Below are 22,441 nucleotides of genomic sequence, written 5' to 3' on the forward strand. Positions count from 1 at the left end.
CCATGATAAACAATGTGGAGTAGGACTAGACAACTGTACCTTGCCTCCTGCTCCAGGGGCCTCTCACTTCCTGCCTCTTGGCTTCTGACAAGCTGCAGAAACTGCTTGGCCCTTGGTGTATAACTCGGAAGAGGTGTGGGTCACCCTCCCTCCTTCAAAAACAATTCAGAGGCATCCTATCTAATAAAAGAGAAACATGGTAATTAGCGTACATCCGCTACCCTTCCCATTGGCTAATCAGCAAGATATGCAAATTAACTGCCAGCCAAGATGGCAGCCGGCAGCCAGGCAGCTTGAAACTAACATGAGGCTTGCTTGCTTCAGTGACAGAGGACTCCAACGTTCCCCGCCTGCCGCTGCTGGGCTCTGAACTTGCAGTTTGAAACATAGTTACAAAGATAGAGGCTAAACAAAACCCAAGAAACCTGCTTTCAGCCCGCCAGGATCTCAGAGCTGGAGTTGATACAGTGTTTTGATTATAGAACCCAAACAAACCAGATACCTGCTTTCAGCAGCAGAGGCCTCAGAGCTGGAGCCAGAGCTAAAGCTGGCCCAGAATTAAAAAAAAAAGAATAAAAGGAGCGGTTGGGAGCTTCAGTCATCCGCCAGCCTGAAAACAGCCCTCAGCCCCTCATCCAGACTGGCCAGGCACCCCAGTGGGGACCCCCACCATGAAGGGTGTGTGACCAGCTGCAAACAGCCATCATCCCCTCACCCAGGCTGGTCAGGCACCCCAGTGGGGACCCCCACCCTGATCCAGGACACGCTTCAGGGAAAACCAGCCGGCTCCAACCTGTGCACCAGGCCTCTATCCTATATAGTAAAAGGGTAATATGCATCCTAGCACCGGGATCAGCGGAGCCGCGAGGCCTCCCAGCACCAGGATCAGTGTGACGGGGGCAGTGCCCAAACCCCCTGATCGCCCTGCAGCTCTGTGTGTGACAGGGTGCGGTGCCCCAACCCCCTTATCAGCCCTGCTCTGTGCCTGATAGGGAGGACCTCCCCAACCCCCTGATCGGCCCTGCTCTGTATGTGACAGGGTGCGGTGCCCCAACCCCCCCCCCCCCCTCCCCACGGGCCCTGCTCTGTGTGTGACAGGGTAGAGCCATAACCTCCCCATCGGCCCTACCCTGAGTGTGAGAGTGGCAGCGCCCCAACCCCCTGATTGGCCCTACTCTGTGGGTGATAGAGGGCGGCACCCCAACCCCCCCCCCCCAAGGGCCCTGCTGTGTGTGTGACAGGGTAGAGCCATAACCTTCCCATCAGCCCTGCCCTGAGTGTGACAGGCTGCGGCGCCCCAAGCCCCTGATCACCCTGCGGCTCTGTTTGTGACAGGGTGCGGGGCCCCAAGCATCCCCCCCCCGACGGGCCCTGCTCTGTGTGTGACAGGGTAGAGCCATAACCTCCCCATCGGCCCTGCCCTGAGTGTGAGAGTGGCAGCGCCCCAACCCCCTGATCAGCCCTGCTCTGTGGGTGATAGAGGGCGGTGCCCCAACCCCCTGATGGGCCCTGCTCTGTGCGTGACAGGGGGCAGCGCCCCAACCCCCTGATGGGCCCTGCTCTGTGGGTGACAGGGGGAAGTGCCCCAACCCCCCGATTGGCCCTGCTCTGTGCATGACAGGGGGAAGTGCCCCAACCCCCTGATGGGCCCTGCTCTGTGGGTGACAGGGGGAAGTGCCCCAACCCCCCGATTGGCCCTGCTCTGTGCATGACAGGGGGTGGTGCCGCAACCTCCCCATCGACCCTGCCTTGTGTGTGACAGGGGACGGTGCCCCAACCCCCCAATCGGCCTTACCCTGAGCGTGACTGAGGGTGGCATCACAACCTCCCGATCGCCCTGCTCTGTGCATGACAGGGGCGGCGCCCCAACTCCCCAATCGGCCCTGCTCTGTGCCCGACCAGGGGCTGCACCTAGGGATTGGGCCTGCCCTCTGCCACCCAGGAGCAGGCCTAAGCCAGCAGGTCGTTATCTCTCGAGGGGTCCCAGACTGCGAGAGGGCACAGGCCGGGCTGAGGGACCCCCCTCCCCCCCGAGTGCACAAATTTTTGTGCACTGGGACTCTAGTCTACACTAATAAAAGACAAAGATGCTAATTGACAGTACCTTTGCTACACCCACCAGCCAATCAGAGCGACTAAATGCAAATTAACCCAACCAAGATGGCGGTTAATTTACATATACCAGCTGGGAGCGAAGACTGAAGACAATGTGTAGAGGCGGTGGAGACAGGAACAGAACCAAGGTGGCAGAGGTGGGAGGGAAACCAGCCGGGCGGCGGAGCGGGAGCGAAGCCCGCCTCAGCGGGCTTTGCTCCCTTCTCTGCTTCACTCCAGCTGCAGGAAGCCCTATTCTTGCAGGAATCTTCCTGCAATAGGCCTCTAGTATTTCATAAGGCTCCTCAGAAAATCAAGATCAAGCACTAGTGCTTATGTGGTATCCAACTCAATCCATCCTTAATTAGCTTTCCTTCCTTCTGTTTCATTTCTCCATTACCCCTGTTCCCTGGGATCCCTTCCTAAATAAACTGCATGGAAATCTGGGGCTATGCTTTGAGGAGAACCAAAGCTAAGACAAGCAGTAAAGTAACACGCAGATAGAAAGATGGTTCTATTGTCACCATATAATTTACTTTGCAAATGCCTATATACAAAGTCCTGCTCTCCCTCCCCTTTTTAAAAAAAACTCTGCTGGTTAGGAAAGACCAGAGCTATCAACTATAAAACTGAAAATACATTCAGAATTGAATTTTCTAAAAAAGCCACAAAATTGTTTTACAGCCTTAATTTTTTATCCCATGCTATTGCTATAACCTCCTAATATTCACCCTCACTTTGAAAAGCTAAGCCACTTACATGAATAGGTGAGTAGCATCTTAATAAAAATCTTTTCCATTAACTTTAGTTCAAAGTAAGGCTTTATCTTTCCATTCTGAATCTTAATGTTTCTAAAAAGTCCTATTGACTTTGTTCTCACTCTCTGCAAATCAGTTTACTCAGTTAAATATGTGTTTTTTTGTCTTTCACTAGGGAAAGTGTCACTTCCTCCATGAGAAGATATTATCTGTGATGAATAGAACTGTATATTTTGCTGTATTAAGTTGGTTTCCCTTTACAAACATGCAGAATATGCAGATGTCCTTTTCCCATATAATAAATGCCACTTTAATCTTCATAGCTTGTGAGGTTCAAGTTATAAATGAAGCTCAGAGAAATGAAGTAATTAGCTCAAGGTCCAATGTGTAAAAAATAACAGAACTAGAACTTGAATTCTAGTCTTCTGATTCTGAATCCCATGTTCACCTGAAGGTGACTGATCCCAGCCTCAGTTTATTGGTTGTTTCTACATTGGACCCACTGAAATTTTATCAATAGTTTTTTGTTTTTTTAAATATTCAAATAAGGACTCAGAAAAAGATAAATTATAGGCATACATAGGATCATTTATCTTTACCCTACCTATCATAGCTTAATAGAAAAATTCCTTTTTTACCTATTCTATTTTAATATTTAAAAAATATATATCCTATATAATAAAAGGCTAATATGCAAATCGACCGAATACCGGAACAACTGGTCGCCATGACACGCACTGACCACCAAGGGGGCAGACACTCAATGCAGGAGCTGCCCTCTGGTGGTCAGTGCACTCCCACGGGGGAGCGCCACTCAGCCAGAAGCTGGGCTCATGGTTGGTGAACGCAGCGGTGGTGGCGGGAGCCTCTCCAGCCTCTGCGGCAGCGCTAAGGATGTCTGACTGCCGGCTGAGGCCTGCTCCCTGTGGGACGTCCCCCGAGGGTTCTCGGACTGCAAGAGGGAGCATGCCAGGCTGAGGAATCCCCCCGCCCCCGAGTGAACAAATTTTGTGCACTGGGCCTCTAGTGTGTGTGTGTATTACATCCTAGTATGTTTTATATATATATATATATATATATATATATATATATATATATATATATAACCCTAATATGCAAATAGACCAAATGGTGGAACAACTGGTCACTATGATGTGCGCTGGCCACCAGGGGGTGTGTGTGGAACAGGGCAGGCATCGGCCATGGCAGGATGATGAAGGAGGTGAGCAGGGGTGCCAGACCAAAGTGGGGCGCCGGTTGATGTCATCGGGGCAAGCCTCTGGTGGTTACTGAAAATTCTTTGCTCCCGCGCACCATGGTCCTGCCCAGCGCTCACACCTGCTGCTGCTGCTGGACCCAATCACTCCACACTGTCAGCGGGTGCGAGTGGGGCCAGCACCGTCAGTGCGTGGGAGTGGTGGCGGCAGGAGCAGGGTTGCCAACAGACAGGGGACCGGGGCCATGGCGGGAGGGGCCGAGCTGAGGCACAGAGGATGGGCCGACACTTGCCCCTGTGCCTACCGCAGCCTCTCAGCCCACAGTTCCTTTCAAGGTTCACGAATTTGTGCACTGGGCCCCTAGTATATACATAATAGACATTTTTAAAAAGATGAACCCAATAAATAACATGGCAAACTTTTCTCTACACAGTAGTAAATAGATTTTCATCTTATGGACTTCTATATGTTGCTCTTGTTTGTCAGTTTATTAAAATAGGAAAAACTGCTAGTATCTGTTCTAATGAACTGCATAATTCAATCATCTATAAACCCTTCTTCCCCCAGGCACAAATTCATTCTTGCTTTGAGAAGATGTAGGTTTTAGAGCTGAACTGAACCTCTGCAAATTGCAGATATGCAACATTTAAAACAATGTTGAAATGCTTGTGTTTAACTCCAGTTGGCATAAAATACGTTGAGTCTTCAGCAAAGTTAGATGCCATTCATTAGTCTTAAGATTTCCTGTTATAGTTGCTATAAAGCATCTCAACAGATGGATTCCAGAATAGGTCATAGCACTGTGAAAAGAAAAGAAAAAACATTTTCTTCCTTACTTCAGAAGTAGTAACAGATCTGAATTCATCTAACTCAAAAAAACTGTTTACAAACTGAGTTTCATGTATGAAAGAGAACATCTTAAATTGGCCTTTCCTCTTCCTGAGTCTCTAAATCTAGTGCTCCATACTATCTGCTCTATTACCTTCATGATTCTAAAAATTTCACCATTATCTATTTTGTTTTTTATTTGTCAGACTAAAAGTTGTTTCTGTTTTTCTATATGGAGAACAATTGACATATAACATTATATTAGTTTCAGATGTATAACAAAGATTTAATATTTGTATATACTACAAAATGATCACAGTAAGTCTAGTTAACATCCGTCACTATACATAATTACAAAATTTATTTTCTTGTGATGAGGACTTTTAAGATCTGCCCTCAGTAACTTTGAAATATGCAATACAGTATTATTTATAGTCACCATGCTGTATATTACATCCAGGATTTATTTTACAACTGGAAGCTTGTACCTTTTGACCCCCTTCATTCATTTCTCCCACCAGCCATCCCCTTCCTCTGGCAACCACTAATCTCTTCACTTTATCTAGGAGCTTGGTTTTTGTTTTTTAAATTCCACATATAAAGGACATCATATGGTGTTTGTCTCGCTATTTCACTTAGCATGCCTTCAAGGTCCATCCATGTTGTCACAAACGGGCAAGATTTCATTCTTTTTTATGGCCAAAAAGTATCCCGCTGTGTATTTAACCACTTCATCTTTATTCATCCACTGACTGACACTTAGGTTGCTTCCATATCCTGGCTATTGAAAAAATGTTGCAGTGAACATGGGGGTACATATATCTTTTCGAATATGTTTTCATGTTCAGTGGATAAATATCCAGAAGTGGAACTGCTAGAACAAATGGTGGTTCTATTTTTAAGTTTTTGAGGAACCTCCACACTATTTTTCATAATGGCAGTAAAAATTTACAATCCCACTAGCAGTGCACAAGAGTTCCTTTTTCCACATCCTTGCCAACACTTACTTCAAGTCTATTTGATAACAGTCATTTTAACAGGCAGGAGGTGATATCTCACTGTGGTTTTGATTTGCATTTCCCTGAAGAATAGTGATGTTCAGCATCTTTTCATGTATTTGTTAGCCGTCTGTATGTCTTCTTTGGAAAAATGTCTCTTCAGATCCTCTGCCCATTTTTAAATTGTATTATTATCTTTTTTGCTATTGAGTTGTATGAATGAGTTCTTTGTGCATTTTGGGATATTAATCCCTTATCAGATATATGATTTATAAATATTTTCTCCCAGTTAGGTAGCCTTTTCATTTTGTTGATGATCTCCTTTGCTTTGTAGCTTTTTAGTTTGATGCAGTCCTATAGTTTATTTTTAAAAATATATATTTTATTGATTTTTTACAGAGAGGAAGGGAGAAGGAGAGGGATAGAGAGTTAGAAACATCGATGAGAGAGAAACATTAATTCAGCTGCTTCCTGCACACTCCTTACTGGGGATGTGCCTGCAACCAAGGTACATGCCCTTAACCGGAATCAAACCTGGGACCCTTCAGTCTGCAGGCCGATGCTCTAGCTACTGAGCCAAACCGGTCAGGGTCTATAGTTTATTTTTGTTTTTGGAATCAGATCCAACAAATTATCACCAAGACCAATGTCAAGGAACTTACTGCCTATGTTTTCTCCTAAGAATTTATGGTTTCAGGTATTACATTCAAGTCTTTAATCTATTTTGAGTTAATTTTTGTGTATAGTATATAGTAGTTTAATTTCATTCTTTTGCATGTGGTTGTTCAGTTTTTCCAACACCATTTGTTGAAGAGATTGTCATTTCCCCATTGTATATTCCTGGTTCTTTTGTTGTAAATTAATTGACCATTATGCATGGGCTTATTTCTAGACTCCCTATTCTGTTCTGTTGATCTTTGTGTCTGTTTTTATGCCAATACCATACTGTTTTAATTACTACAGCTTTGTAATATAGTATGAAGTCAGGGAGCATAATGCCTCTAGCTTTGTTTTTCTTTCTCAAGATTGCTTTGGCTATTCAGGGTCTTTTGTGATTCTGTACAAATTTTAGAGTTGTTTGTTCTATTTCACTGAAAAATGCCACTGGAATATCTACCATTTTGCTTTTTATTTCCCAGACTAAACTGTTTGATCTTTTATTCTTTTTATGACAAGATGTAATCACCTTGATAATTTAGACCTTTTCTCATGATTTTTAAACAACTATCATAACCATTATTGTATCTGTTATTTACCTGTCTTAGTATATCCATCCATATCCATTCATCTATGTGTCAGCATTAAAGTGACTAGTTGGTTCCTCAGGATATATGGACTTTTATGGAATATATTATGACTTTTATGGATATAGGTATGGTGTATACTTGTATATAAAATAGGTAAATAATTCTTTTCTCTTGCATTGCTAATTCCCTTCTTGATAAAGTACAGAATTTTGGACTTTTTGACCAAACCTGCCTGGTTCAGAATAGTCCATAAGGATTCTTGGATTATAATTGGAATTATACATATATAGTTTAAAGGGGAAATACAAGTTAGATAGTCCACACACTAACTATGACACCTTGAAATCGTTTGCAACATTTGTCAACTCATGATTTTCTTTGTCATTACAATCAGTTCTCATTTGCTTGGAATTTAACTACATAGAAAACCACAGAAGTGATCATACTGTGCCTATTTACATAGTTCTTCTATACCATTTATAACAATAGACTGATCCCAGTATCAATCTTTAGGAGCCTTTCACCATTTATACTTCTCCACTCAGCCGGGGCAGAGTTCAGACATGAAGGTTAGCTTTTGACTTAAGGCTTAAAGGCCAAATCTCTCTGGATTACACGTCTACTCACATTTCCACCTTTCTCCTAACTTATTTTATAATAATTATTCTGAGACGAGTCCAATATCCATCTGGAGGGATGAACTGGGATTTGGTCATGCTAGTAAAAGCAAGGATTATATTTAACTCTACTTTCTAAATTGGGTGTAGAAAACTATAGAGTACAGCCTGCCAATTTCCTTTATGTGGTCACCGTGGTATAGTGAACATTGACGTTCTTGAAAGTCAGCGGGCTCCCGTGTCTCAATTCTTGGACTTTAAGTGCTGTGTGGCTTCTATAGTGCCTTGGTCACCTACGGTGAGTAGTTCAGGGGCAGCAGTCATTCCAGGGTTATGCAGCAGTGAATGCTGGCATATCTAAAGAAGAGAACTTCTGCCCTGGCTGGTATGGCTCAGTTGGTTGGAATGTCATCCCGTACACCAAGAGGTGGCAGGTTTGATTCCCGGTCAGGGCACATTACGAGGCGTGGGTTCAATCCCAGGTCGGTGCACATGTGGGAGCCAACTGATCCATGTTTCTGTCTCACATCAATGTTTCTCTCTCCTTCCCTTCCTCTCTCTAAAATCAAATTTTTTAAAAGTTAAAAAAAGAAAAAAAAAAAAAGAAAGAAGGGAATTCCCCTAAAAAGTACTAGGGAATCTGATATTCTGGGTTGTTGGCCTGACCCTACCATTTGCTGACTGACCTTTGACAAGGAAGGAAACTAACATCTATTATATTTTGTGTACTAGGACAATGCATTTTATTTGATACTTTAAACCACATTTTTACTAGTGAGAAAAGACTCAAAATGAAATAAATTGCTTTAAAATCTATAGCACAGAAATAGAGGAACCATGCAGAACTATGGCCTCACTCTAAGGCTTATGCTCTTTCTATTACAGCCAATACCTCTTTGAACTCACTTCACTTCTCCGACTTGTAACTGTGAAATAGGAATGTTTACTGTGAGGATCAATTAAGTGTTTTGAATGATCTAGTGTTATAACCTCCCCCACAACCATCAGTTTTCAGATAGTGCTAATTGTTCTTAAGTAGAGCCACAATCTTACTTAGTCTGGTGGCATAGAGCTCATAGCAGTGTGGGACTACTGCTTGATCATTCCCTTGTTTTAAACTCTATAATTCTGTTAATGTAGCTCAAAAAAACTGTCAGTTTTTCCCTAGCCCCATATGTTAACTCAAACTCAGCTTCCGATCAACTGAATTGTTTTAAAAAAAATGCTATTAGGCATAATTTGCTCATCTTATGTTTATGTTGCCTTTTTAGCTGAAGAATCACTTCCTTATTATTAAATTAGAGGCCCGATGCACTAAATTTGTGCAAGAGTAGGCCTTCTTCCCCCGGCCCCCCAACATCCCGCCCCCCCCCCCCCCCCCCCGTCCCTCACCCCGCCCAGCTGCCTGCACTGGCTTTCCTCTGGTACCCAGGACCCAGGCTTCCCTCTGGCCACCAGCAAGCACCCTGGACCCGGGCTTCCCTTTGGCCGCTGGCAGGCACCCTGGACCCAGGCTTACCTCGCAGCCCCGGCTTCATCTTTATTATTATAGATAGTTTAAAAAAAACAGCTATTTTTCTATGATAATGCTCAGGGCCCTAAGAAGAATTAGGATTTCATTCCTGCCCCTAGGAGTTTCATTGTATATATGGAACATAGACAAATGAACTGGACAAATACTCAAAATTAAGTAAAGGGAGAAGAGCATTTTGTCGGAATGAATGAAGAAGGATTTTGACAGGCATGTTCATAATTACAAACAATTTAAATGTGATTTGCATTGGTAGGAAGTAGAATGACCACTTAAAGGACAGTTCCACATGTAACTGTCACTTGGTTTCATTCTTTTCTTAAAGTAACTCGCAGTGTCTTTCACAAAGAAGTTAAGAGTATGATTTTCTTACTCAGAGGGGAGGGGACTGTGTCTCTACAACAGGACAGGTTAGTTACTGTGCCCACGGTATACACTGGAAGTACAAACTCATGGTTCATCGCTAAACCACATCTAATATCTCAAAACTGCCAGCTCAGGAAATAACCACTCCTTCTGCTACAAATACTTAATTCTAACTTATATGAAGCGTTTCTTCTTTACATCTGGTCCTTTTAAAGGAATATTTTTATCCCTCATAGCCTGAGTTTTCTACCATAAAGATAAGTTGTTTTTCTTTGGAGCTAAGAAAGGGATGGTAGTATCTTTATTGTAATGGTTGTTTAGCTGATTCTAAAAAGGAAAAAGTTTTGCTCAAGCTAGTTTGGCTCAGTGGATACAGCATCGGCCCGTGGACTGAAGGGTTCCAGGTTCAATTCCAGTCAAGAACACATGCCCCGTGTTGCAGGTTCAGTCCCCTGTAGGGGGTGTGCAGGAGGCAGCCAATCAATGATTCCCTTTCATCACTGATGTTTCTATTTCTCCCTTCCTCTCTGAAATCAATAAAAAATATATTAAAAATAATAATTAAAAAAAAAAAGAAGTAAAAAGTTTTTACTTCTGCTGTGGTATAGGGTTGAGCTAGGCTGAGGAAGAAAGAGAATGAAAATGCCTTACCAGGAAGATACAGCAAAATTTGCAGAAGGAAGAAATAAAGGGAAGGAAAAAATATAAGCACTGATGGGCTGTACAATAAATTTTGGCTAAGTGCATAGTCTTCCAAACTTTCCTAATTTTTAGTCAAAAGGCTGAGAAATGACAAGAAACATTGATTTAATACTAAAAGTTGATAGTATATAAAGCTATAAAAACAATGGAACTCTTACCTTACAGGAAACAACTGAGGAAAACATCCTTGTGTTTTAGTGTCAACAAATTTCTGGATCTCGAGCACCTGCTTTAAAAGATGTCCCTTGGAAGGTTTGTCAATTTTTGTTAACACCATCTGCAAAAAAACAAATGACTAAATGAGTTAATGTATGCAATTTATAAAGCATACACTACGTGCTTGCTGTTTAATTAATGGTGCTTTAACTACACAGGCCTATACTACCTTTAATTGAAAATCAGTGAAAAGGACCCTGAAGCCATATTTGCAACTACCATAAACCAAATGTTTCACATCATCACTCTGTATCTGTGATCAAAGATATATGTTAGTATTATTGGGTTGGGTTGATTCATATAAAAATTGGCAATTTATAATCATTTTTGACATACAAAATGGTTCCATCTCACATGTAACCTAAAGAAAAAAATTAGAAATCCAGCTATTTGTAGGTTGTATCCACTATTCCAAGTTTTATATAATTACATTCCAAGTAAGCCTAGAACTTACTAGGCTTACTAGTAAATAATAACATTGAATAATTTACTTATTCAAAGACAATTACATACTAGAGGTAAGGCCAAGGCATGGCTCATTATAAAATCAATTAAAAAGTAAAACCTTGATCTATCAGATTTCCTTGGGGAGTTTCTATAAAATTAAATTTCCTGACTCATCATTCATACTTTTCAATTATAAAAATGTAAATTGGCAGAGGGAGCGAGAAGCAAAAAGTGTGTGGTTTCTAATGACCTGTGAAACTCGCCAAATGGGAGTCTTTCCTTATAAAGGCAAATGATGATATTTAAAAGGAAACATAATTCCTCTAGTACAAACTCTTTTTCAAAAAGGAAAGTTATATTTCTTTAAAGTTAAAACTGAAGAAAATATATGATTTCATAAACTGATACCTATGATACCAAATCAGGAATATTATCACTTAAAAAAACCAAGTTTGGCATTACTTAGGCATTTTTACTTTGTAGATTAAGTTTATCAACCCTTCGGCTCCTCAAAACTGTAGGTTATCACTAATGTTTCAAAGGCTTTGCAAACCTGAAGAATTCCATAACTATAACAATACAAAAAAGTTGCTGACTACTAATGGTTTGACTTGCATTACACTCCAGTATTACATTTTAGTAGTTGTCTCACTTTTTTTTAAGACCAAATTTTAGCCAATGGGTTCTTCACTTTTCCTTAGGTACTTTAAGAGTGCTACTTCATTTGTAAAACACACAAAGCAAAATGAATATGTTACCAACCTACTATTCAGTATTCTATTATAAAGCAAACAATAGAACACTGGTAAGATTTTCCCAGAAGAAATCCTGTGTTCTTTAAGAATACAGTATAAAAATCCTACTGTGTGTGCTGGAGCCTGCTATGTTCTTGTAATGGTTCTTAAATTCCAAATTAGTTTAACAAATTTTCAGTTGCAGTTTTATTTACATACTGTTAAGTACTATCTGCCAAGCTGCTGTTAAAAGAGCTGCTAACATTTTGGACAAATATTCACATTGCCATTAAAATACAAAACAAAAACAACATCATAAAGAAAAGCACCTAGGAGCACTAAATAAACAGCTTTAAAAAACTACTTTGACTATACTTTTGAAAACTTAAAAAGCTGAGAAAAGGAAAAGAGAATAAAAGTAGTACAGGATTTATTTTATTAATGGCTAACAATGGCAAAGATTATACAAAAGGTACTCCTTTATCTCTTGAAGAGGTAAAACTTACTTATTCATTAAAAAGACACACACACACACAACCGGTATGTATTTCTAATTGTAACCAGGATTCAAAAGAAATACTTACTACATAAGGTAATGCAAACTCTTCACACATTTCTATGGCAATATTGTCTGCTTTCTGAATTCCGACAACACTATCCACTAACAAAAATGTTCTCAGCAAACTGTAAGAATGCAGAAATGAAGATTAATGGCAATATAAAATTCATTCCTTCCTCCCTCCCCGCCCCTCAAGCTATAATAATAAATTTTCCTTTGATTGATTTTCAATCCAAATTTAAAAACTTTTTTAGGCAAAAGGAATTCTCAGTTCACCAGGTCCATCCTACAGTCCAATAGTTACATAAATATTAATTTATTTCAGTAGCATGTATTGCACATGACTCTATACTTGGAATTGGATACAAAGGTGAGTAAGCCCCTTCCTCTAAAAGCCTGAACTCTAGTGAAAGAAAGAGACATCTATAAATACCTTGTATAAATATCTGATATTAATTTCTATGTAAAACCACAAGAAAGATACTTAACACTTCTTTATACTTCAAAAGTTTAACATAAATTTTCCTACATATGTGCAAAGCTTGAAATACTTGCCCACCTAGGAAGACCATAAAAGGTAACATTTGCAAAGGATCTGATGTCAGGAGTACTTTAAGAACAATTAGAATTTACAAAATCTGTTTATATTTAGTAAATACCACATTAACCAACAATTTTCATTTTCAAAATTAGCCGTCTAAGAGTTTGGCATAAAAACATTAGTAAACTCTGCTGAAGTACCCTTTGTAGTCTCAATTTAGAAAAACACTTGAACTTCAGATTAAGCTAACCTACAGGAAAAAAACAAAGCATGCAGTAAATACCTTGGTTGTAAATGTTGTGTTGCAGAATATTATGAGAATAAAATGGACTTTCTAAAAGTCATTTGATAAAACTGAAGTGGTCATCACGTGTAGAATGCTCTATTACCAAAAATATGCTTTTGGTTTAAATGTATAACTATTATAAAGCATTTTTCCCCTTACGTCTTTCGTTCTTTTAGATAAGTCTCTACCATATCAACAAAATCTTCAGGTGCTCGATAGCCATAACCTGGCATGTCCACCAATGTAAAATATTTTCCAACTTTGAAAAAATCCATTTTCTTTGTGTGCCCCTGATAAAATAAATAGAAAAAAGTGAAAACTTTCTTCAACTAAGTTCAGTATATATTTTATACCTCAAAATATTTTCTATTCAATCATATTTATTAACATGTATAAATATTCTGTATATAATCCCAGCTATGCTGATAAACAGAAAAAGAAGGTAAAGCTCTGGCTGGTGTGGTTAGAGCATCAGCCTATCCACTGGAGGGTCACAGGTTCAATTCCAAGGTCAAGGGTGCATACTTTTGTTGTAGGTCTGATCCCCGTGCAACCAATCGATGTTTCTCTCTCTCTCTTGCTCCCCTTCCCTTCCACACTCTTTAGGATTGATGCAAAAAATATCCTCACTTCTTGGGTAAGGATTAAAAAAAAATAAAACTAAAAAGATAGAAGTGGCTGGAGATATGCTTAGATACTACTTCCCTCCAATTCATAATTTTAAAATAATATATATGACTTAAGAAGAACTTTAGATTCCATATTAGAAATATGTAGGCAAAATATTTTGGAGTCTTTCCTATTTCATTAGTTCTCAGTAAAAAAGTTAACCTGGTGTGAGTGTACTAGTCAATATTCTCTGATGAGTAATATATCTCAAGTAAATGAATTTGGCACAGGTTAAATTAAATACTGTTAGTCATACAACCATAAAACCTAGATGTAAACCTGATAGTTTATTATGCCTAGACTAGAGGCCCAGTACACGAAATTCATGCACTCAGAGGGGGGGTCCCTCAGCCCAGCCTACACCCTCTCGCAGTCTGGGAGCCCTCGGAGGATGTTCAACTGACGGCTTAGGCCCGCTCCATCAGTCGGACATCCTTAGCACTGCCACGGAGGTGGGAGGGGCTCCTGTCACTGCAGCTGAGCTCGCCAGCTGTGAGCCAAGCTTCTGGCTGAGCGGCGCTCACCCTGTGGGAGCGCAATGACCACCAGGGTGCAGCTCCTGCAATTGAGTGTCTGCCCCCTGGTGGTCAGTGCACATCATAGCAACCTGTCATTCTGCTGTTTGGTCAATTTGCATGTTAGCCTTTTAATATATAGGATGGTCTTTGATTACCTCCCACCCACCCACCCACCATCAGGGCCAGGAAGGGATTGTGGGAGGGCTCCAGGGCATGTCCGGCCCGTCTCGCTCGGTCCCGATCGGCCGGACCCCAGCAGCAAGCTAACCTACTGGTCGGAGATCTGCCCCCTGATGGTCAGTGCACGTCATGGTGAGTGGTTGAGCGGCCTTAGCATATCATTAGCATATTACACTCTGATTGGTTGAATGGCTGACCAGCCGGCTGGACACTTAGCAGATTAGGCTTTTATTATATAGGATTACCGCTTCCTTAAAATCAACATGTTTTGCATGTTTCATTGGGTGGGTTTAAGTGCTTTCATTAAACCATTTTTTTAAAAAGCATGTACAACACTATTAAACATCTGTGAAACTAATATTTATGTCATGATAAGTGGATTATTCAAGATTTTATCTCTATGGACATTTATTAATCAGAAAAGGAAAGATTAAGATAAATAAGCAGTCAACTGTTTGGAACTTAGAACAAATATTTTCAGAAGAAAGGTGTTATGAATTGTGCTTAGGTTCCCAGTCACTATGTATCAGTAAGAAAATGATTTTAGAATTATAGATGAGGAATGTCAAAAATACATTTCTTGCATTGTCCTCTCATAGCAGGAACCAAACACCCTGCCTAGAAGAGAGAGTTTAGCTGTGTTATCTGGTGAGGCAGGGCAGGAGAATTAACGAATGACAACCATCATCAGTGACAGAGCCAGGGAATCAGCTTTATGAAGAAATTAGAAGCAAGAGAGGCCTAGTGAAGTCTCTTGGAAGAGTTCCAATGCAAAGAAAGAGGGCAGTGAGCACTGGGTTGGTGGGAATGTTTTGCCATGGATAGATAGTAAGGTGAGAGGAACTGGGGGAAGTACTGAAGTGCTTAGATATTGGTAGTCTGCGTCATGGAGAAGGAAATAGAGGAAATCAGAAAATGACAGAAAGCATGTAGGACATGCAGACGGGCTGGGATAATAAGCACATGATTTGGCCCGGTGTAGACTAGGGTTTGCCTGATTGGTGTATATGTGTGAGTTAGCAAAGTATAAAAGATTACAGGGAGGAAAAAAACATAAAATAACATACAACCGTTTCCTCTGAAATCAATGTAGAACTAAGATGATCATTCTTGAAAGCAAATCTCTCTATATATATACTAATAAAAGCCTAAACAACCGTTTGACCGGTCGCTATGTGCACTGACCAGCAGGAGCGCTGCTCAGCTGACCAACGGGTGACAGACACCAGACGCATGGCTGGCAAGCACAGCTGTGGTGGCACAAGCCTCTCCCATGGACACTCCCCCTGCACGCCCCTCCCCTATCTGGACCGGGACTACGGTCGGGACCAGCACTGGGACTGTCTGGGCGCTAGCCCGTGGATGCTTTTCAGTCATGGGCACACTAGTATCACCCTAGAATGGGCATGCAGAGACTGCAGTAGAGTGGCAGTGAGCCCACTGAGTGGTGGCGGCAGGTGCAGCGGGCGTGGGATGAGCGGGAGCGGTGCAGCACCTGGCCCAGGCTGGGGCTCTTCCCCGGCTGCCTGCCCCTTCACACACTACTACATCCCTCGGGGGATGCTGGACTGCTGGCTTTGGCCCGATTCCTGCAGGCCACGCCAAGGACCTCACCAGTGCACGAATCCGTGCACTGGGCCTCTAGTATAGAATAACAAAAGAACAACTCTTTGGAAAAGATTTTGACCAAGGAAGATTTCCTCAAGATACTGGCAAGACTACTAAAATAAATCCAGACACATTTCCTTTTCTTCAAAGAAATACAAAGGCATTGATGTAATCTCTTACTTTACTACTTGTTTGAAAGAAATCACTTTTCTAGAAACTTGGCTATTATCATTTCTTGTATTCCCCCAACACTTTATTCATCTTCGTCAATTGAGAGGTAGTTCCAACAGATTTGAAATTTCAACATACCGGGGTTTTGGAGACTCTGACTTCAACCTCTGGAGCCAATGAAAACAAAGCCTTTATTAGAGAGGATTTTCCAACATTGCTTCTGCCTATAAAACACACCTTATACACAAAAAGAGAAGGGAAGCTGGGTGAAAAAGGTGAAGGAATTAAGCAAAAGAAAAAACCTGAAACAACAAACTCATAGACATAGACAATAGTATGGTGATTACCAGAGGGAAAGGGGGATGGGGGGAGTTGGAAGAGGGTAAAGGAGGGATAAACGGTGATGGAAGGAGACTGGACTTTGGGTAGTGAACTGATAATACAATATACAGATGATGTTTATATCTCTCTGTATATAAAAGCCTAAGCGACCGTTATGACCAAATGACGGGTCGACCAGTTGCTATGATGGGCACTCAGACGCTCAACGCAGGAGCTACCCCCTGGTGGTCAGTGCACTCCCACAGCCAACCTCCCGTGGCTGGCCAACCTTCCCTGGTCCCTCCCTGTGGCTGGCTAACCTCTCGTGGTCCCTCCCCCTGGCAGGCAGGTCCCGATTGGGACTTCGGGACTGGGTGAGATGGCCCCAATTGGCCCTGATCACCAACCAGGCCTAGGGACCCCGCCTGTGCACAAGTTCGTGCACTGGGCCTCTAATATTATAGAATTGTACACCTGAAACCTATATAATTTTATTAACCAACTGGAGGCCTGGTGCATGAAAATTCATGCACTCAGGGGGAGTCCCTCAGCCTGACCTGCGCCTTCTCGCAGAGCAGGAGCACTCAGGGGATGTCCGACTGATTGGCTCTGTGGGAGGTGACCTGCGGGCCAACCAGGGGACAGCGCTGGCTGGCGAGCAGATGACCCCGTCCCCCATTGCCCTGCCGCCACAAGTGGCCTCCCTCTGTGGGAGGCGACTGGCGGGGCAATCGGGGACGGCATCAGCTGGTCAGTGGCCAGCCCGCTCCCTGATCACCCCTCTGCCACCACCTGTCACTGCTGCCCCCCCACTGCCGTCCCCTCCCTCTGCCCACTGGCACCTCCTTGGCTGGCCTGGCACTGCCCACTTGCTGGTCCCACCCCCCGCCAACCAGTCATTCTGCTGTTCGGTCGATGTGCATATTAGGCTTTTATAATATAGGATGTCACCCCAATAAATTAAAAAAAAATTTTTTTTAAAGAAGAAAATTTTTTAAAGAAGAAAGAGAAAACTCAATTTTTAAATTGAGTACTAGCTTAATATATAAAATTATTATGATGTATTAGCTGCAAAAACCTGTCAAGCTATTCACTCCTGCCTCGCCATAATACAGATGATAAAATGAGGCAGAAAGAGGTTAAATAACTGGCCCAAAATTATACAGTTAGAAAGTAAGAGTTGAAATTTGAACTCAGACATTTATATCCAGAACCTGTGCTTTTAATTACACTATGCTACTCAAGAATATTTGCAACATTTATTAAGCATCCTACATTTACAAAGTTTTTTGAAAATAGAACCACATTTCCCCACAAACTTTCAGAGTACAATGTAATTAAGAGGTTATTCCTTTCTCTTGAAATCTCTTCTTCCAATTAAGCTTTTCTCCTTTAGTGCTCTATACTATAGTCAGCTCAGGGCACACATAAAGTGATTACTAAAATTCTGCAACACACTAAAAAATACATATTACTTTTTGCTAATCGGACCAAAAAAAAAAGGTATAATTTTGATTCATTCACTCCAGATAGCTATTGTGTTGGCTGTTGTCATTTTTTAATTTGAGAATCTAGGGGAAAAGAGGTCAGTGCCCCTGACTAGTCAGGTATTATATGTTTTAAAAATTCTTGTAGCTCACTGGTTGAAAATCACTGCTCTATAGTGTAGAAAGGAACAAAATATTCCTGATAGTAACCATTAATATACATGACTGCTTTCTAACATGGTATTGAAGAGGGTACAATACCAATCAGTGGTTCCAAATGAGGGCGTGTTTTGGAAATTTGTGAGAAAGTTTTTGATTATCAATATGATCAGATGGCATTTAGTAGACAGGGGTCAGGGATGCTATATATTGTGCAAAACTGTGGTCAGTCCTTCAAAATGAATTGATCTGAATCCTGCTTAAATTTCAAATGCTCTGCCAGATCAAATCCAAAGATAATCTACAGATAATAAAATTGAATTTTAATAAAACTGAATTTTAAAAAACAAATACTCAAAAAGTTCAATAATTTAAAAGCAATGCTATCTCAAAATTATTAAATGATATATATGCTCTTAAATTATAGTAGTTCTAAATATATTCGAAGAACATTTTCAATGCAGTGGTACAGTTACTACAAATACAGCGGATCCCTGAATAACATCCTTTCCTTCATGGTCGTTTTGTTATAAAGTTGATGAGAGAGAAAAAATCAATTCATGGGCAGGGTCACTGACTGTGTGGAGTTTGCATGCTCTCCCCATGTTTGTGTGGGATTCCTCCGGGTACTCCCACGTCCGTAAGATGTGCACATTAGGCGATCCTGCGAGTGAGTCTACAGTGTACCACTCTGAGTGAATGTGGGTGTGTGTGAGCGAGCCCGGCATGGCTTCCTGTCCAGGGCTGGTTCCTGCCTTGCATCCTGAGCTGCCAGCAGAAGCTCTGGCAGTTACCCTGAACTGGAATAAATAGGTTGGAAAATAATTACCTTACTTGTTTTTAGTACTCATTCTTAAATGTATGTATAGTTCACTTTTATTTCAATGTTTAATATTATAAATGTTTTGGGTCTTTATTTAGATGTTAGGTAATGTTTTGGGGACCAGAAATATGCCATAGGAACTTAGTACTCGTTTGTATCAATTAGCCTTTGGTAAAACTGATTTCGTTATAGTTATGTTGCTTAAAGTCTGTTTCCAAGACACTGTCACAATCACGGAATGTCACTAAAGTTGTTTTAAAAAATCTGCATTATTGCCGCCAGCTGGCGTGGCTCAGTGGTTGAACACTGACCTATGAACCAGAAGGTCACCGTTCGAGTCCCAGTCGGGCCTGTGTGTTCCCAGTTACAGGCTCGATCCCCAGTGTGGAGAGTGCAGGAGGCAGCTTTAGTGACATTCAGTGATTTTTCTCTCATCATTGATGTTTCTATCTCTCTCTCCCTTCCTCTCTGAAATCAATAAAAAATAGTAGTATTTTTTTAAGTCGACATTATTACTATCTATGTATCATTTTTTTACACATGATAGGAAATTTAGATTGGGTGAAAATTAGATATTGACAATGATCACAACATTTCATATTCTTTTCATTTTCTTCACTTTGTTTTCCTAACTTCAATGTGTGGCCCTAGCTGGTTTGGCTCAGTGGATAGAGTGTTGGTCTTGGGACTGAAGGGTCCTGGGTTCGATTCTGGTCAAGGGCGCATGACCAGGTTGTGGGCTTGATCCCCAGAAGGGGGCGTGCAGGAGGTGGCCAATCAATGATTCTCTGTCATCATTGATGTTTCTATCTCTCTCTCCCTCTCCTTTCCTCTCTGAAATCAAAATTTAAAAAAAAGTATTAAAAAAACTAGTGGCCTGGTACACGGATTCGTGCACGTTGAAAGGAAATTAATTAGAAGAAATATTTTAATATCGCTATTCGCCATTTCTCTGTAATAGAGGTGTCAACCAAATTCACGATCGACAATGACAGATAGAAGCATATGCATGCAATTGGTGCCAGTGAGAGCTTTATATGTATCACACATATGCGAGTCAACATTTATTTTTATATTTATTTATTTATTTAAACGTTTATTTTTTATTTTTCTAGATATATTTTATTGATTTTTTTTTGCAGAGAGGAAGGGAGAGGGATAGAGAGTTAGAAACATCAATGAGAGAGAAATATCCATCAGCTGCCTCCTGCACACCCCCTACTGGGGATGTGCCCGCAACCAAGGTACATGCCCTTGACCGGAATCGAACCTGGGACCCTTCAGTCTGCAGGCTGACACTCTATCCACTGAGCCAAACCGGTTAGGGCAATTTTAACGTTTATTTTTAAATTGCAGGTGTGTGTCATATGTACCAGCTGGCCAGTAAGATGGATGCATGGTTGGTCACTTAGCCTTTTATATATACAGAATATATACAGATAATAGTAAATAACTTCAATTTGTGGATGAACAAGGGCACATGCTAAGCTGACTAGCTCAGAGAAGGCCTGCCTGGCTGCCTTGCAAACTCAGGGACCTAAGTCACAGAGGATGGTCTGAAATTAAACTTTAAGTTGAAAGCAGTTTTTGGTGGACAGTCAAGTCCTAACCCGGTGTCATCCCTGACAAAGATCAACTCTGACCTTAACTGAGCCTATGTCTTTCCGCATCTAAGACAGTGGTTCTCAACCTGTGGGTCTCGATCCCTTTGGCGGTCGAACGACCCTTTCTCAGGGGTCGCCTAAGACCATCCTGCATATCAGATATTTACATTACGATTCATAACAGTAGCAACATTCCAGTTATGAAGTAGCAACGAAAATAATTTTATAGCTGGGTCACAACATGAGGAACTGTATTTAAAGGGCCAGAAGGTTGAGAACCACTGACTAAGACAGTGATGGCGCACCTATGACACTCATGTCAGAGGTGACACGCGAACTCATTTTTTTTGGTTGATTTTTCTTCGTTATATGGCATTTAAATATATAAAATAAATATCAAAAATATAAATCTTTGTTTTACTATGGTTGCAAATATCAAAAAATTTCTACATGTGACACGGCACCAGAGTTAGGGTTTTTCAAAATGCTGACACGCCGAGCTCAAAAGGTTCGCCATCACTGGACCAAGAGAACATACCTCTGGAACGTCAGGGTAACCTGTCACTTGCCTTTTTCCCTGCCTCCTCGGGGCACAACCAGTGTGCCAGGGAGGAGACCACAAATTCCCTGGCTGTTGTTATGTGTTGACTGTTGGCTGTCAGCTATCCTGTGCCCACCCGAGTAAAAGCGGCACGTGTCTCTCACTTCACTTTCCTCCAGTCCCAGGTGTCCCTGCTCGGCCTTCTCCCACCGCCCCCATCTATCACCGGTGGACTCAGGCAGCCCGCTGCGGGCTCCTTAGACCGCAATGTATAAAACAAGGCGAAAAACTGCCTTTCTCAGGGGCGTTACCTCAACGCACTGCTGTTCCGCTTCCCGGTAACTGTCTACAGTTTGGCTTAAACTCTCAGAAACTCTTCACAGGCTTGAATGTTTCTTACGTTAACAAATTAAATAGAAAAACATTACAAGGATAACTTTTTGAACACTTAAATTTTGTCTTTGAAACCTGTTAAAGTCTCCTATTTTCATTACCGAAGTAATTAAAACTAGACTTGCTTATTTAGTTAAAATAGTTGCACGCTCCCACAAAGTTAGAAAGCCTCTCCCCAGCCTCCAGCCCGGGCGGGCAGCGCGCTCACCTCCGGGCGGGGGAGGTCGGGGGCGTGGTCCAGGCGCACCGCCGAGCTGACGTACTCGATGCGGTTCCGCGGGGTGGCCGTGAAGAAGCTCTCCGCCCTCGCGATGGCCTCCAGGCTCGGGTCAAAGATCCTCAGTTGCAGAAGGTCAGGCTGGGCGTCAGGGAGCAGATGCCGCTGGAGTTCCTGTAACGGGAACACGAGCTTCGTCAGTTCCATTTTGGGCAGCTGTAGAACCTCCTTGAAGGCGTGGGACTTGCTGTAAGCTCGGCCCAAGCGCCCCAGCGCGGAGGGCATCTCAATGAGTCGGCCCACGCCGGGCAGCAGCCCGGGCGCCGCCATGTTTCTCTCCCAGAAGCCCCCGCAGCAGGACCTCCTGCCTAGCGTGTGGGCTGCGCGTGCGTGACCCCGTCCCTCTACGCCTGCTGGGAATTGTAGTCTCCTGTGGCCTCTCCTTTCGGTCCTGAGGTCTGCCTGGAGTGAGCTGGGAGGCAGGCGGAGTGTGGGAGGGGAGCAATACCCCAGGCGCAGTTCACACCTTGGTGACGTGTCTTTGACTTGTTTGCCGCTGTGGGAAGACTGTTGACTGATTTCCAGTAGTCAAAGGACACATCTGGCTGT

The 22,441-nt window shown here is 42.2% G+C and overlaps 1 protein-coding gene across 5 annotated transcripts in view; it reads right to left on the minus strand.

Annotated features, from left to right (window-relative positions):
• The window catches only part of GTPBP8 (GTP binding protein 8 (putative)), a 74,819-nt gene extending 52,625 nt beyond the window's left edge, over nucleotides 1–22,194 (minus strand). For 2 of the 5 annotated variants that reach the window (XM_059687845.1, XM_059687847.1), the window contains exons 1-5: nucleotides 21,824–22,194; nucleotides 16,426–16,524; nucleotides 13,301–13,431; nucleotides 12,340–12,439; nucleotides 10,517–10,635 (exon numbers count right to left, since the gene is read on the minus strand). In XM_059687845.1, coding sequence (XP_059543828.1) covers nucleotides 10,517–10,635; nucleotides 12,340–12,439; nucleotides 13,301–13,431; nucleotides 16,426–16,524; nucleotides 21,824–22,162 — 788 coding nt within the window. In that variant the 5' untranslated portion in view covers nucleotides 22,163–22,194. Of the gene's footprint in view, nucleotides 1–4,595; nucleotides 4,870–10,516; nucleotides 10,636–12,339; nucleotides 12,440–13,300; nucleotides 13,432–16,425; nucleotides 16,525–21,823 lie in introns of those variants that run through there. The other 3 variants (XM_059687844.1, XM_059687848.1, XM_059687846.1) reach the window with 3 other exon arrangements.
• Nucleotides 22,195–22,441: the final 247 nt, after the last annotated feature.

The sequence above is a fragment of the Myotis daubentonii genome, chromosome 3 (genome assembly GCF_963259705.1).
Source record: "Myotis daubentonii chromosome 3, mMyoDau2.1, whole genome shotgun sequence".
Classification (NCBI taxonomy): domain Eukaryota; kingdom Metazoa; phylum Chordata; class Mammalia; order Chiroptera; family Vespertilionidae; genus Myotis; species Myotis daubentonii.